The sequence below is a fragment of the Perissodus microlepis genome, chromosome 7, assembly GCF_051167445.1.
Source record: "Perissodus microlepis isolate ML-2025 ecotype Zambia chromosome 7, ASM5116744v1, whole genome shotgun sequence".
Classification (NCBI taxonomy): Eukaryota; Metazoa; Chordata; class Actinopteri; order Cichliformes; family Cichlidae; genus Perissodus; species Perissodus microlepis.
The window spans coordinates 48,756,393-48,771,354 of NC_140467.1; the positions used below are offsets into that span (position 1 = coordinate 48,756,393).

The 14,962-nt window shown below is 38.7% G+C and overlaps 1 protein-coding gene across 2 annotated transcripts; it reads right to left on the reverse strand.

The window, feature by feature from the left end:
* Window positions 1-7,254: 7,254 nt before the first annotated feature.
* cacfd1 (calcium channel flower domain containing 1) lies at window positions 7,255-14,825 on the reverse strand. 2 transcript variants are annotated; one of them, XM_084935625.1, is made up of 5 exons: window positions 14,173-14,817; window positions 11,831-11,903; window positions 11,148-11,273; window positions 10,889-10,996; window positions 7,255-10,491 (listed from the first exon to the last, which is right to left on the reverse strand). In XM_084935625.1, exons 1-5 carry the CDS (start codon window positions 14,279-14,281, stop codon window positions 10,401-10,403), a joined length of 507 nt encoding a protein of 168 aa, XP_084791751.1. In that variant the 5' UTR covers window positions 14,282-14,817; the 3' UTR covers window positions 7,255-10,400. The 2 variants fall into 2 exon arrangements, with proteins under 2 accessions (XP_084791751.1, XP_084791752.1); XM_084935626.1 differs by lacking the exon at window positions 7,255-10,491 and adding an exon at window positions 10,498-10,787 and having other exon boundaries at window positions 14,173-14,825.
* Between the last annotated feature and the right edge of the window lie 137 nt (window positions 14,826-14,962).

A 14,962-nucleotide genomic window follows, 5' to 3' on the forward strand; every position in this document is an offset into this window, starting at 1 on the left:
GTGGATGGTTTAGCTTGTAAAACTTACCTAAAAGTCCGAAATGTGTGCCCTCCTTCACACTTTCCAAAGTCATCCAGTGGGCCAGATTTCAGGCTTTGCTGAGCAGATTTTGGTCCCTGGGCCTTATGTTTGACACACTTGATGTAGGCTATAGAATAGATCCACTTGCACAAAAGTTCTGTTAAATATCATGCAATAGCATGCATTGAATTAAACCCCACTTAAAAGTATGACTGATACAGTTCGGAAAACTATCAGACCACTCAAAACCCTCATGCCATATATCCGCTTATTTCTTATTTCATCATCCAGTGGCTCTGTTGGACCATGAGCCCTGGGCTTTTTTTCTCCACATTAAAGACCTCTTTCAGGTCTGATCAGCTCATGCTGCTGATCAAATGGCTGGAATTCACACACATCAGCCCTCCGTTTTCATCAGCCCTTTGAGTTTTCTAACCAGAGCCTCTGTGAGTTTGTTCCTATAAGAAGAGCTCAGTGAGCCCCCTTTGCCTGCCTGGCAGATCATTTTTGATGGTTGCACAGTGGCATGTCATTTTACACAATGTATGGCTTATTGCACCTACATTATAATCAGCCCAATCCTTTTTGGCCACATTATAGAACAGCAATGTTATATTTGTTGCAAACTCTGATGCCCTCTTGCGACTCTTTAAAAAAACATTTTTAATGTCAATGAATTGAATTGAGGTTTGAAAATGTGCAAAGGACTGATTACATTTGGAAACAGCATATTACATTAATATTAATAACAAGGCACTGCATGCGTGACATTATGAATGGGAGCTGAGGCCCCCTAAAAGTTTGAACCTAGAATCGCCCCTGCTTCATATCATTCTTAATAAATAGATTTAACACATGCTTCACAGATGATAAGCCATCAAGTCATTTACACCTGTTTAAATATGCTCTGTCGGTTTTTGTTTTGTTTTGTTGTTTTGTTTTGTTTTTGGCAAATACCGGAAATCAGTTTTTGGTTTCATGATAAGAGAAACAGTGAATAGAGGGTTAATTCTCAGGACGCTCTTATCAGCTGTCGGTATTAACGTTAAGCCCAGTGAGCAGTCTGTAAGAGGAACATCATGTTCAGTATTTAAAGCATCAATAATAAAGAGAGCCATCCTTTTGTAGTACTAGTAGTAGCCGCTAATCTATTACATAATTAATTACTGTGTTAAAAACTAAGTTAAATCCTCGTCAAATGAAATTATGTCCTAGCGCCCTCTGCTGGCCGTTTACTATAATTTACTGAATTTTAAAGGTAACTTTGCCTTTTTTCCAGCTGTTTTTCAAGAAAAAGTAAACTTCTTTTTCTTGAACTTGTCGCCTTGTTCTCCAGAGACAGCAGAGCCATAGACCTATAGAGACTAATCCTTGTAAATCAAATGAATGAATGAATATGCATGAATGTGAGAAAGTGGAAGCCAGGTGACACAACTAAATCCCACTAAATCGGCACTTAAAGGGCAAGAGCTTAAAAGTGAGAGAAGAAAGTCTTGTGACACACAAGACTTTTTTTCTCACATAATGCCATTTTAATTAATTGGTGACAGATGGGTAGAATTAACCTGATTCATCAAACAGGCATTAAGCATCTATTAAACCTCCATGTAAGGTCAGTGCTACGGATGGGGGGGAATCCAAGAAAAGAATCCATAGAGGATGTGGTTAAGCTGGTAATTTTTTTTTTTTTTTTTTGGGCGGGGTGGGGGTGGGGGTGGGGGGGGGACTACTTTGAAGAAATATCAAAGACAGTAAAATGCAATTTTTTCATTAATGATAAAAAATACTGCATTCCTATTGGTCATTTAGAAGGTGAGTTTGGATCACACCTGATACAGACACAATGAACTGCATAACCTGCTAGCAGCTAAATCCTTTTGATTGTATTCACACTTTTCTCTGGTTCTTATAAGTTAAGTTGGCTGTCACGGTGCTGTATGTGTTTTGAGCTGTGCGTTCCTTTTAAATAATTTAATTAAATATACTTTTACAGTTTTAGGTAGCCCTAGTTATCATTTACAGTCATTCACAGAACACCTTGGAACTAAACACAACTAAAACTAGCCCTTTCTCCATTACAGCTCATCACGTGTTAACATGTGTCTTCCATTTTATTGCATTCTATCTATCGTGTTCCTCTCTCTACAAATTAAAAGTATCGTATTTTTGCTATTATGGTAATGACATCCAGTTAGACAGAGAAGTTCCATCTGTAGCAGCAGCTATCAGAGTGGTGTTTTTTTAATACTTTTGCAGGTTATTACGCAGCCTATCAGTCTGTCCGTGTGAGACAAGATGCATTCTCAAAACGTCAGATTAAAATGAGCTGGATGGTCAGTGTGCTCTGACTGATAACGTCAAACATGGGTCTTTTCTTTCTGACTGAGCATTAGCTGAGATGAGCATTGCTTCTCTCAGGTCTGTGTGACAAATGTGATGCCACAGCTGATAAAACCCTTCAAGTCGCCTCTTGGCAGTCATCTTGTCATACGCCTGGGTTTTTATTTTAAAACATTAATTATAGGATCATCAACCAAATTAAATTAAAAAGCCAAATTATATTAAAAGAAAAAAGTTTACTAAATTTACTGGGTGGTGTGGTGGTTAGCACTGTTACTTCACAGCAAGAAGTCCTTGGGTTTGAATCCACCATCTGGTGGTGCTTGCATGCTTCTCCCATGTCTGCTCTCTGAGTACTCCAGCTTGCTTCCAAACACATACAGTTTTGTTATTTCTAAATTGCCCATGGATGTGTGGGAATGGCTGTTTATCTCTCTGCATTAGCCCTGTGGCAAACTGGTGACCTGTCCAGGGTGTATCCAGTCTCGTCCAACCCCCCCAATGACCCTAAAATGGATAAACACATACATTTTTAGTAGACTTTAAGTGGTGTACGTCGTATCATTGCTAATTGGTTGCCAAGCATCCAGCAGAAATCCCATGACGTTATTGATCCCATAAGCCTCTTAATTTTTTTCCCTCTTTTTTAAAAATATTGTTGAACTTATTTGAATATATCAGGCTAAATGATGAGATGGGAGAATAGGCTGACTGACATAGGGGACATGGGTGAACTACCATTCAACATGCTCAGGAGAACAAGAGAAACGTCACCAAAACCAAACCTGCAGTTAAATGAGCTTCCATGTTTACCACCTGAGCTACGAGCTGTGCTTTAGGCCATTTCTATTTGCTTTGTAAATATCTCTGTCCACTGTCTGCTCTTCTGTAATCTTAGTATGTGGTCATTGTGAATATGAAAAGGTCTCACAATTAATGATGTAATAGACTAATGGAAACATTCCTGTTTGATCTTATCCACATGCGGTGCAGCTGATCTGCATCTGGCTGTATTAGTGTTATTTCACACTTATCTAATCTGCAGAACACATCAGGTAACTCCTTGTCTAGTCATCTGACTTTAACAGCTGTTATTAAACATAAACCACACAGAAGACTCAGACTGTGACAAATCACAGAGTTCAGATAATGAAAACATGCGGAGACATAATTACACAAGACATAAACAGGCTTGTGATGGGAGCAGGTTTGCAGTGAAGCATCATTGTATGTATGTATGTATGTATGTATGTATATGCTTAGGGCCATACTTTTTTGAAATTCTGCACCTGTTTTTTCTAATCTAACAGTCAAGATGTGGTTGAAGTTCAGCCGGACTGAAGCAGGAGAAGCAGGAGAACAATGGAGCTGAAGACCTGTGAAAATCTCAGCGGGGTGCCATGAGGTGTTAGGGTCAGGGGAATTTACGCAAATTTGCGCAGGGCTAGTAAATCTAGTAGTAGGGACTTGCACCAGGGAAAAAAAGGCTCAGTAATTCTAGTGTTAATTAAAGGGATTTAACAAAAGTATTAAAGTAGATGATTGCAGCTTCACAACATCAAAAACACGTTTGAGGGAGTAGGTGTATCATTGTCAAAGACACCATTATGAATTTAAATACAGAGAGCATAGAACAAGGTGCAAACCACTAGTTACACTTGAGTCCAAGAGTGTCAGACTAGATAATACCAGAAAACATCTAAAACAGCCTGCACTGTTCTGGAAAAAAATATTTAGAATAGATGAAACCAAGATGAAGTTGTATCAGAATGATTGGAAAAGAAAAAAATATGGAGAAGGAAAGAAGAGCTCATGATCCAAAGCGTACAACATCGTCTGTTAGACATGGTGAAGGCTATGTTATGGCTTTTCATTGATGATGTAGCTGCTGCTGGGAGTAGCAGGATGAACTCTAATGTGTACAGAGATATACTTGATCATACAAATGGACAATGAGTCAAAACTACCCAAGAGTTTCTCAAGGCAAAGACACGAATTCTTCAGTGGCCAGAAGAAAATAGAAAAAAGAATCACATGTTCAAACATGAGAACTTTATTCAGAATTCTCAGAGTAATGGCAGTTTTACAGATAGCATTATTTATGTGTTGCACATTCCAGGAAGCAATGGAAAATGTAATACTGATGTATTGTGAAATGACTCACTACAAAGGAAATTTAAATAGTAGTTAATAAATAGGTAATTTATTATACAGCATACTTTAGGGGAAGTGCTGGTAAATCAAGTCAGACTGGGTTTATTTTTCATGAGTTTTTAGATACAAATAATTAAAAGAAAATGAATAAAAAAGCAATAGTGTACGGCAAAATGTAAAAAAAACAGGGAACTCTGGAGTATCCTTAATTTCTGTGGTGTGACACTGAGATGTGAAGCATTTCATTTTTCTTTGATCACTGCTTTTGAATTTTAAAGTATACGTGATTTAGATTTGTCCGACATGACAGCAAAAAAAGGGGAAACAATACTTTGATTTTACTGCAAGCTCGTGATAGAAATATTAAAGTCAGCAGGCTAAGGCTAAGCAAAAGAAAGAGAAACTATACTTGATGAAATCAAATAGGAGTGCTAGTTTCATCTGGGAAAAGAATTAAGCTTGTATGTTTTAATAAAATCCTCAAGGTTATTTCCTTCTAGTTCAGTGTGGTTGATCAACAGTCTGGTTTCAATTTCCATTCACCTGCAGATACTGATTCATGTTGACAGGGCATAAGAAATATCAAAAGCTTGCCACTGTAAAGGGCCACCACTCAAGATCAACCACAGTTACAAACACCATGGTTTGATTGGGTTGGATGACACATAGCATTATAAAAAATGTTTTTTAAAAAGCCCAAATATTTTTGCTTGTAACAATACAAAAAGCGGAAGCATAAGAGATAACACTGAAATCTCTTTTTAATGATAACAGTAATATCTATCAATAACATCTATGTGACACTGAAACCTTTCTATGAATCATCTGCATTTCCACAGTGTGTCTTTTGTCCCGCCCCTCCCTGAGCCTGATTCTGCCAGAGGTTTCATCCTGTTAAAAGGGAGTTTTTCCTTCCCACTGTCACCAAGTGGGAACTCAAAGGGGGTTGTCTGGTTTTTGGGGTTTTCTCTGTATTATTGCAGAATCATTACCTTACCCTACCTTACAACCACATTTGAGGTGACTCTTGTGATGTGGTGATGTATAAATAAATACAACTGAAATTGAATTACATTCAATAAACAATTTTACTTGCTTTCATTTGGTTTTTCAAAACAGAAAGGGGCCATTTATTCCAAGATCATTATTCAAAGTAAGGCTTATTTGTCTGAAAGGATCTTAAAATGTCAGTGGGAAATTGTTTTATTAAGAAAACACAATCAAAGGCGCCCCAAAACATTCTAACACTTAACAAAATTGCCCCCACCCAAAAAAAACAGCGTATAACAGAAATCTTTTTATAAAATTTGGTCTTTCATCAGTATTCATCTTCTTGCCTAACTCCACACTTCAGACAGAGAGATGCTTTGTCTTTTGAAGCTTTCAGAAGGAGCAGGATGTTCTGCCCAGATTCAACCACAGCTGAATAATTTAAAGAGGAAAAAGGTTCTACCTAGCTGCAGTAAATGGAAATAACATTTGAAAAAGAACTGAAAAGAACCACGCGTGACTGTGACATATCATACTTACTTTTCCCAGGTGTACAACTTTTTAACAAGAGTAATCATTAATGGCAAATAAACAAAAGAAATTAAAATAAACACTTCAAGTTCTAAGGTTTTGCATATGAGAACAGCAGTTCAATTCAATTTAATTCAGTTTTATTAATTTATTCATCACAACAACAGTTGCCTCAAGGCGCTTTACATTGTCAGGTAAAGTCCCTACAAAAAAAACCCAACAATCATATGATCCCCTATGAGCAAGTACTTTGTTGACAGTGGGAAGGAAAACTCCCTTTTAACAGGAAGAAACCTCAAGCAGAACCTAGTTCAGGGAGAGGCAGCCTGGTTTGGGATGAGGGGAGGAAACATAATAAATCTAACCAGGACCCCTAGCAGGTCTTAAAATTGGATGAATGACAAAAACATGATATATTACACCACATCACTGTTTATTAAACAGAAACCAAACCAAAACTAAGAAGCAGCGTGTGAATACTAAACACATCCTTACTACTTTCTCCCACTTTTAATAGAAAAGCTCAGGTGTGTGCATCTCCATTAAAAAACTGAAGTTTTGGCAGCTTGTTGACATCAGCAAAGATCTTGTCGATGCCAGTCAATCTGGGTGTGGTTATACAGTCATTTAGAAAAAATTTGTAGCATGTCATTCTACAGTCAGAAAGATTATTCAAGTGGAAAAGCATTCAACACACTTGCCAATCTTCCCACGAATCGATGACCCCTGGTCAAAGTGTGCATTACTCTGCAAAAGAGCTACATCTCCAACTCTTTAGTTAGGATGTTATATGAGGAAAACATTTGACAGCAGAAGTAGAAAGCAACTAAACAAGAAGAAGAAAGCCTCTTCTCTCTTAAAAAGAACATGGCAACACAACTTAAGTTTGTAAAGCTGCATTTGAACAAACTACAAGATTTCTGGAAGTCCTCTGGACAGATGAGACCAAAGTGGAGATGTTAGGCCGTCATTTTTGCTAAATAAGTAATGCATGTCATGTACAGTATTTACCTAATAAGATAATTTGGTAAAAAGCAGTTTTTTATTATGTCTTATACACGAAATATTTGAAATGACAGAGGACATAACTGCAGTTACTAAGTTAGATGGGCTCTGACATTAATATAAACATGTAAACTTTGACCTGATCATCGTGATAGAAGAAATACAAACCTGAGAGTGATACAAAAAGGTACAGAAGAAGCCAACACCACGCAGTAGTAGCAATTTTGTTTATTCACTAATTTGTAACATGATCAGGATTCACATCACAACACACATTATTCACATATCCCTTACAGCACAAGATACACTCAACACCTGCAGCAATTCGTTTTGTTGTGGATGGCCGTGGACAGAGAAAGCAGTGTTAAAACAGCAGTGGAGCGCTTTTATAGTGTTAGACTTTAGCATATCACTGGATTGGATGTGTGTGAAGGCTGTTTTGTGTGTGTTTTAATTGCATGACAAAATGCTTTTCACGTTGACTCGGGTGATACAGTAAAATCGTAGAGTCAGGCTTCGACTAGGACCTACGCACAGGCTGGTTTTGTGTGCTGTGCACTGTTAACTATGATACCTGAGAGCTGATGGTGATGGTATGAATAATTCACTCAGTCAAGACTTAAGGTAGAAACAGCTGTAAGAGGTATGTGTAAACACTTATTCCATCCTTATTACTGCTAAAATAACAATGGCAAGGCCCAAAAACAAACCACACACACGGTACACTGGTGAGCACTGCATACCTCATTTGAGTGAAACCATTGCTGTGGTGACTGTGTGGGATACAGACCAATTACTCCCTGAATCAAGACACTTCCCTTCATTAAACTGTGGATGGGTTTTGGTAGAGCATAAGAGAGCAGTATGTCAGACACAAAGAAATCAGCAGATACTTATTAACGGATTCTAAAGCGGGAAACCCCCCCCCCCAGCTACACAAAGATTCCCAAATGAGTGCACAGTTTTGCTCCTCGTTTCATGACGTTTCACAAAATCTACATGCCACAAGTTGGCGACTGGTCTCTTGTCCGTTAGCAGCACAAGCAGGTTTTGCCATTCAACTGAAAGCTACACAAATACCTCAACTGAACTTAAGCCAACTGAAAAGTTAATGTATAAAAAGCACAAAACAAAAATAAAGATAAAAGGTCTCTATCTTTGGATGCACCAGATACATTCTCCAATGTTAAAAATATCCCTCAAATATGACGTCAAGCTGCAGTTTAGACCTGTGTGTGCTCAGAAGCTATGCTACTGAAATCACTGGCCAGAGATTTATAAAAGGTTTTGGTTGACAGACATTAAGTGCCTAGACTGAGGATGTCACACATAAGGCTTGGGGGCCAGAATCAGTCCGGCAAAGACTCCAATCTGGCCCACAGAATGGCTTTGATATTGGACTTTTAACTGCGTTTTCATGAGCTTTAGAGCTTTTTATACACATAAGGACCTCCCCGATTGCCATCCATACTACCCTAAAGTAATTAAGTAATAGATAAACAATTAAAAGATCATGTTTTTTCACTATTAAATGCAGAATTTTTTTTCTACAATGAGTCCACATTAGAATCAGCACAATCCTTCAGTTTTGTAGTTACCAGAACATTTTTTTCTGTAATTTTACACATTTATTTGTGCTCATGCATTTCTTTCATGTACTACAGCAACATTTTTTGATCATGTAGAAAAATCTGCACTTTTCTGCATCTGAGGGATTTTTAAATGTGTAGTAAAATGTCTTTACACTGACAGAACAGGGAGTTTCAGGTCCGGCCCACTTAAGATAAAAACAAGTCACATGTGGCCCATGACGTAAAATGACTTTGACATTCCTGGTCTAGAAATTTCTAGGTTGTTGATAAAAGGTCATGAAATCAAAACACAGCCACATACAAAAATATTATACGCAAATCATATGTTGTTAACTCAGTCAAACCAAAGAGGAATGTTAATTGTCGTCAGAAGACGATACAGTCCTTAACATTCTCAAATACAATAATACATTCTGGAGTGACAGCGCTTATCCCTGCAATCGCTTTTTATCGTCCAGACTTACTAAGTGAGGCAAATTCGCGCATGAGTGCAATCCTCAGATAGTATTTATAAGCGTGGTTAGTGTTTTTTCTGCGTTAAATATTGCCGCAAGTAGCAGTAAACTGTGTATCATGTGATTTAAATATTCTCCTCCTTGTATTTTGTGCGTTGAGAAAGTAAACTTCCAGAAATACATACGCAACAGGGCCAGTCACAAAAGTTTGCACCACTTAAATGCAATCTTGTCGCTGCAGTGTCATTGTGAATACTGACAGTGTTATTTTTTTGTTTTGAACGCCAAACCCAGTTTATGCCGGTGCAACGCGCAAGTAAACATAGCTCAAAGTTCTCTAGTAGATCCGGTCTCAGCCTTCAGAGGATACAGAAAATAAACCTGTCTCTCTAGATGAGCTGTGGCTCATCCGCAACTTGAGAAGGCTTCCCTCCCCAACTGATTCTGAGTATTACTGAAGTGTGATCTGACACATGTGTGATGCACATCGTGCCTCGCAGCTGCAAACGTAGCCTCCTGCGGCTGAAGAGAATCCCAAAATGTGACGAATCTGATCTGAGGACAGCTGAGAAAAGAGTCACGTTCTTCCAGGCAATAATTCCACTCTCCCAGCTCTGCGAGGGCAGCTCTGTTTGCTACAATTCCTGTTCCTGATACACGCGGTTCTTTACCTCGGGACATTGTGCATTATTAAAGTGTAATAACTTTTTTGTTGTTGTTTTTTTTTAACCCGCTGATGTGTTGTACTGCTGACACTGTGTACCACGCTGTGCCCAAAACAAAAGTATACCCACTCTGGCCACACGGTTGTTAAATTGCATTGAGACACGGTGCCACAGCAGGGAGGCACACTCACACACAAAGAATGCAAAGGGGCGAATTCCTCTGACACACAACTCTAAACTGCAGCCTTAAAGTCAAAGTGAATAACCTGAAGTCAAATATGTACAATTTACAATCACATTAATTTCTGATCAGATTTCCTGAAAGGCTTTATGGGCGACAACAATGTCAGTTTAAAAAAGAAAGAGAGAAAAATAAAGGCTGTATGACTGAAACCAGCAAAACACAACAAAACATAAAAACTAAGTTTTAAATATAAGTGATCAGGTCACAATCATGAATCCCGTTTATAGGGCAAGTACCAAATAACAGGCTGAATCTGTTTTGCAGGTGAGCGCAACAAGAATGTAACATTTAAGTAAAGAAAGGGGTGTGGAGAAAGAGGTAGGATGGATAGAGGACAGGAGAAAAATCCCAAGTGTAGAACAGAGGAGGAGGGAAAGAAACAACAGCAGCTGGTGAAAAGGCCTCACTCTGGAGCCCCGTTTGTCGTTCCTGTCATCCTCTCTTCATCCCCCTGTTTCTGATGCTGCAGTCTGGCGTAAGTCACTGCATCTCCCCTGGAAGAGGAGGGAAAGGAAAGACAGGGGTGCAGGAGAGTGATGGTAATAATAAAATGTTACGTTCAGGGAAGTGTGGGGAGGAAAAAAGAAAGAAAGAATGACAGGAATAGATGACACTGTTAACTGCAAGGTTAATGGACAGCTCATCTTGAAAAGTGAAAAGTTACTTTACGTGAATAAACAACAACAAAAGAAACCACATAAATCACATTAGAACTGTTAGAGCATTTAAACTTGAGATTAAAAACATGATAACTTGTTATAATGACACGTTTAATGTTTAATGTGAGAGCCTGTTTCAATGGGATATAATGTGGGTGAGATATCAAAAAACACGTTATTGCACAGTCTGTACTGTGTAGATATTTCAGATGCATTATATTTTCTTTCTTACTTTTTGCCTAAAGAAGCGAGGCCGTACAGTACTCCTGTAGCAAAGGCGATGGCGTTCCCAAACAAGGTTGTAAAGGAGAAACTCAAGAATACAGGAAACAGAGCCATCCTGAGAACAGGCAAAGTCATCGAATCTGATTAAGTACATTTCCAAGATTATATGCGATGTGCACAACTATCAGAAAACCCAAGTTCCAAATGTTTTTTATTTTTCCCCCATATAGTTCATTTCTGTCTCCAGTGCCATAAATCATCCTCACCCACAATAGAAGAAGGCCTTCTGCCAGGGTTTGAGTTTGTCTGCACGAGCTGCGACCGCATTAGCAAACTCGATGAACTGACAACAAAACGGGACTTCACAGAGGAACAACACAAAGGCGTTCAACCTTGAGAAAGAAGGAGAGGATATGTAAGCACGGCAAGGAAATCATTCTTTGCCCTTTCCTTTTACTAAAAGCAGCAGCTAGTTGGAAAAGACGTATTGTGCTATCATGGAAACAACAACAAAGTTCTCACAGTGAGCCAGCTAGCCAAATTGGAGATGCAGTTACCACTTAACCTGCTTATAACTTAAAAATCCTACCTAAAATCAAGAATTGTTAAGGCATTTTGGCGCAAGATGCTCCAATTTACTCTTCATACCTCCTTTGTTAGAGGAGTAGGTGTGGTTAGGTGGCTATATGAGATTTCTGCTCAATATCAATGTATAGTTCGCTGAAAGGCTCTTCATTTGGTGTCTTTAATCATTACTTTACACAAACTGGACCAGAAAAGGCAACTTTCTGATTGTCTTTGAATGCGCTACATCACCAACACACAGTATTGCCTAAAAAGAGGTCATTTGGTATTATGTTTACTGCATTTTCACCTCTAAACTGTCCTTTAAACTATCTAGCTGTGTGGCATGTGAATATTACAAAAGTGCGACACTAATGGGACTTACACCATCCACACTCCAGCAGCAATGTTTAGAGGGTTCACAGTGACACAGTTCCACACTCCTGAGATGGCACAGGCTGCATGATTTGGACAGGACAAAACACAAAGCAAAGGGCTGTTATTATGACACCACAGAAGATTGCATGATAGAGAAAATAATCCGTCCCATACATCCGGCTGAAGCTGTTAATACAGTTCAGCCACTTCAGTGTCGAAAGTTGTGTGGGAAAGTTGTCATGTGTAAGCTGCTTAGTGACGTGGAAAATATGGAACATACGAATGCAAAAGGACGACAAACACAGAATGAAAGAGGTCTCGTGAGCGCTACAACTGTGCTCTGTGTTTGTTCTGACACAAATAAACAAAAATCAAATAAACTGTTCAAATACAGCACGCCTATCTCGATGAAAGGGCGATCATGAAACAAGGCCTGGCCCAAAGATTAACTACACAGAATAAATTTGACAGAAATCAGGTCAAAAATCAAAGCAGGCTGCCTTTTTCATGTACAAGAGAATTCGTTTCAGTGTTTTAATAATAACTGCATCATAACTGAGGCCGCATTCCTCTTTTTGGCTAGCATTTGTTTGAAACCTTTTAATGCTTTCACTCGCAGCATTTCTCCACAGTGATTATGATAGACAACATCTACTCAGTGTGAGGAAGATTTTCCACTGCTAAGAAGCAGAAGGTCCACTATTGTATGTAAAAAACTAAATATGTGTACAGCAGAAAATGAGACAGACCAAAAGCTCAGTAGAAAATTGTGAGTTCAAAAGCTGTGTAAAAAAGCCATGTCTACTTCCTACATGTAAGGATTTCTGGCAGGCTCTAATGTATCCAACTTGGCATCTCACATATCACGGATGTGTGTGTGAAATAAAGCAATTAACACAGAAAATGAACTAATGGTGTAAATTACTGCCAGTTTGATTCACACTAATGTAATGCAGTCAACTGTAAACACAAGAATTGCTATCTATATACACGATATCCATGTAGAATAGAACAGGTAAAGTTTTGGTATCTTCAGTCTGCTGTGTGTGCGCTTATATGTATCCACTACATTGAAATTACAATACTTCATATGTGAAGTCCACAGCTATTTTTTTTAAAAAGAAGATATATCTGAAAAAAATCTCACCGCTTCTAAATCTTATGCTAAATACTGTATTAAGTATTAAGTAGTATTGAGGACAGGACTCTCAGCTCTGCAAAATCTGCAAAACAACAACAACAAAAAGGAAATGCAAAAGGTTATTTGCCAGTAGTTAATGTTATAAATAAAAATGCTAAAGCTGTAAACATTTTGTTTTAGATAATTAAAAAAAGAAGAAAAATCCTGAAAGTTAATGTATATTTTATTACAATTTACAGAATTTGCTGTAAGGTATCAAACAATCAAAAATAAATAAATAAAAATAATAAAATTAAAAAAAGACAAGTTCAAATTTTTTAAATGTAAAAACAAACAAACAAACAAAAAAAAACACCTAGCACTAAATCTTAAAAACCCTTGAGTGCAGAACACCAATCTATGTCTACACAGAGTTGTATTTTTAGGGTGGAGATGAGAAAGTGTTCAAGTCTCGTAGTTTTCACCACTGTGGTAACTAAACCAAATAACACCACAGAGCAGCTTCATGCTGAAACTCATCCACTGCACTCAGACAATCCAGCTTCCTCAATAATACAGAAGCCACTGAATATGCAGCTGTTAATGTGATACGGACACGGTGACTCTGGTGTCACTGTGAAGGAGAGATGGATACAGGGAGAGGAAGGGTGGATCAGGGATACTGCAAAAACTGCAGAGCCAGCAGTTATATTTAAATAAATAAATAAAAAGCCTCACATGAAACTCCTGAGGGGAATACCTGAGTATGTGCGTGTACACCGCGGTTCGTTTTGGCAGAACAAGCTGCTGTGGCATGAAAAAAAACAAACAAACAGACGGTGCCCAGGAGTGGCTGCTGCTGCAGCGAGGGGGACAAAGCAGTGACAAAGCTTTTGTTTAGTGGCTGTGCAGTTAAATTGCGGCATATTCACAATCTAAAACAGATGTTACGTTATAAAAAATGCCATGCCATGTCACTCTGCAGCTGCCCCTCATCTGCATACTGAGGAGGTCACATAACAGTATCAATTACGGCGTAAAGATTAATCACATAGCTGTCACACAAAATAAGTAAATGTCGTGACCTGGCACACAGCAGCAGCAGTGGTCATAGTGCACAGTCTGTGGTATTAACTAAAGCTAAGCGTGTGGTCATGGCAGGATTTGGGTTTCTGTGGACGTAACGTTATTTACTCGAGGAGTGACATAAGACTTTGACAGCTACTTACATATTCCTCCCAAAACCCCAGCTATTTTGCAGAGCCATCTGTACCACCATGTCATTCCATCATCATCCGGAGCGGATTTTGTAGGCGCTGCCGTCTCTTCGGTGCTCATTGTGTTTTTCTAGCTACGCTTGCTAAAGCTAACCAAAGCCAGTATTTACAAATGTCAGACCACCAAACACCCAAATATGAATCTATAAATTAATGTAACAATACCCAGCAAACTAATTCCTAACCATCTTACTCCGACCTCGCAGTCCCTTCGAATAGTTTTATATCGTTTCCAGTTTATACGTCTTTTTAAAGATAAATTATTTTCTTTCCTTTGTCTGCTCCAGTTGGGGTCAGCTGCCCGATGTTACGAGGAGCTTCTACACACGGCTTAAGACAGTCCCAGCGAACCGGCAAGCTAACGCTAAAAAGCACCGCCACCAGCGGCCGCTAGGCGAGGATGTCGCCGCACCGCCTCATAGAACTTCAAAATCAGTCACATAAACAAAAAAACAAACACGCTCTCTTTCTGCTGTTTCAAAACTGTCCATCCGGTGTGTTCAGGTTAATTTAGCAGCTCAATCTTTCGCCTCTTTACGTGTTAAATAGACGTAAGCAGTGCATTGTGGGAAGGTTCCGATGTACGTCACGGTTTGTTTACATCCGGGCAAATGCCTACGGGCGGGTTTGGTTGGCATTTGTACTTAATTTATGCTGTTACCGTAGAAATACTAGCATTTCACATCCATCTGTTGGCATTGTAATAATTTTCTACTAAAGTAATGTTATTTTTAAGTTGTCG

Excerpts from the sequence above, each read along its gene's own strand:
- cacfd1 (XM_084935625.1), bottom strand. The coding sequence starts at position 14,281 with ATGAGCACCGAAGAGACGGCAGCGCCTACAAAATCCGCTCCGGATGAT. Across the intron at positions 11,274-11,830 it reads GCTGCTGGAGTGTGGATGGT|GTTGAACGCCTTTGTGTTGT; the intron begins GTAAGTCCCATT and ends TTCTTTCTCAAG. Across the intron at positions 10,492-10,888 it reads CTCGCTTCTTTAGGCAAAAA|GGGAGATGCAGTGACTTACG; the intron begins GTAAGAAAGAAA and ends CTCCTCTTCCAG.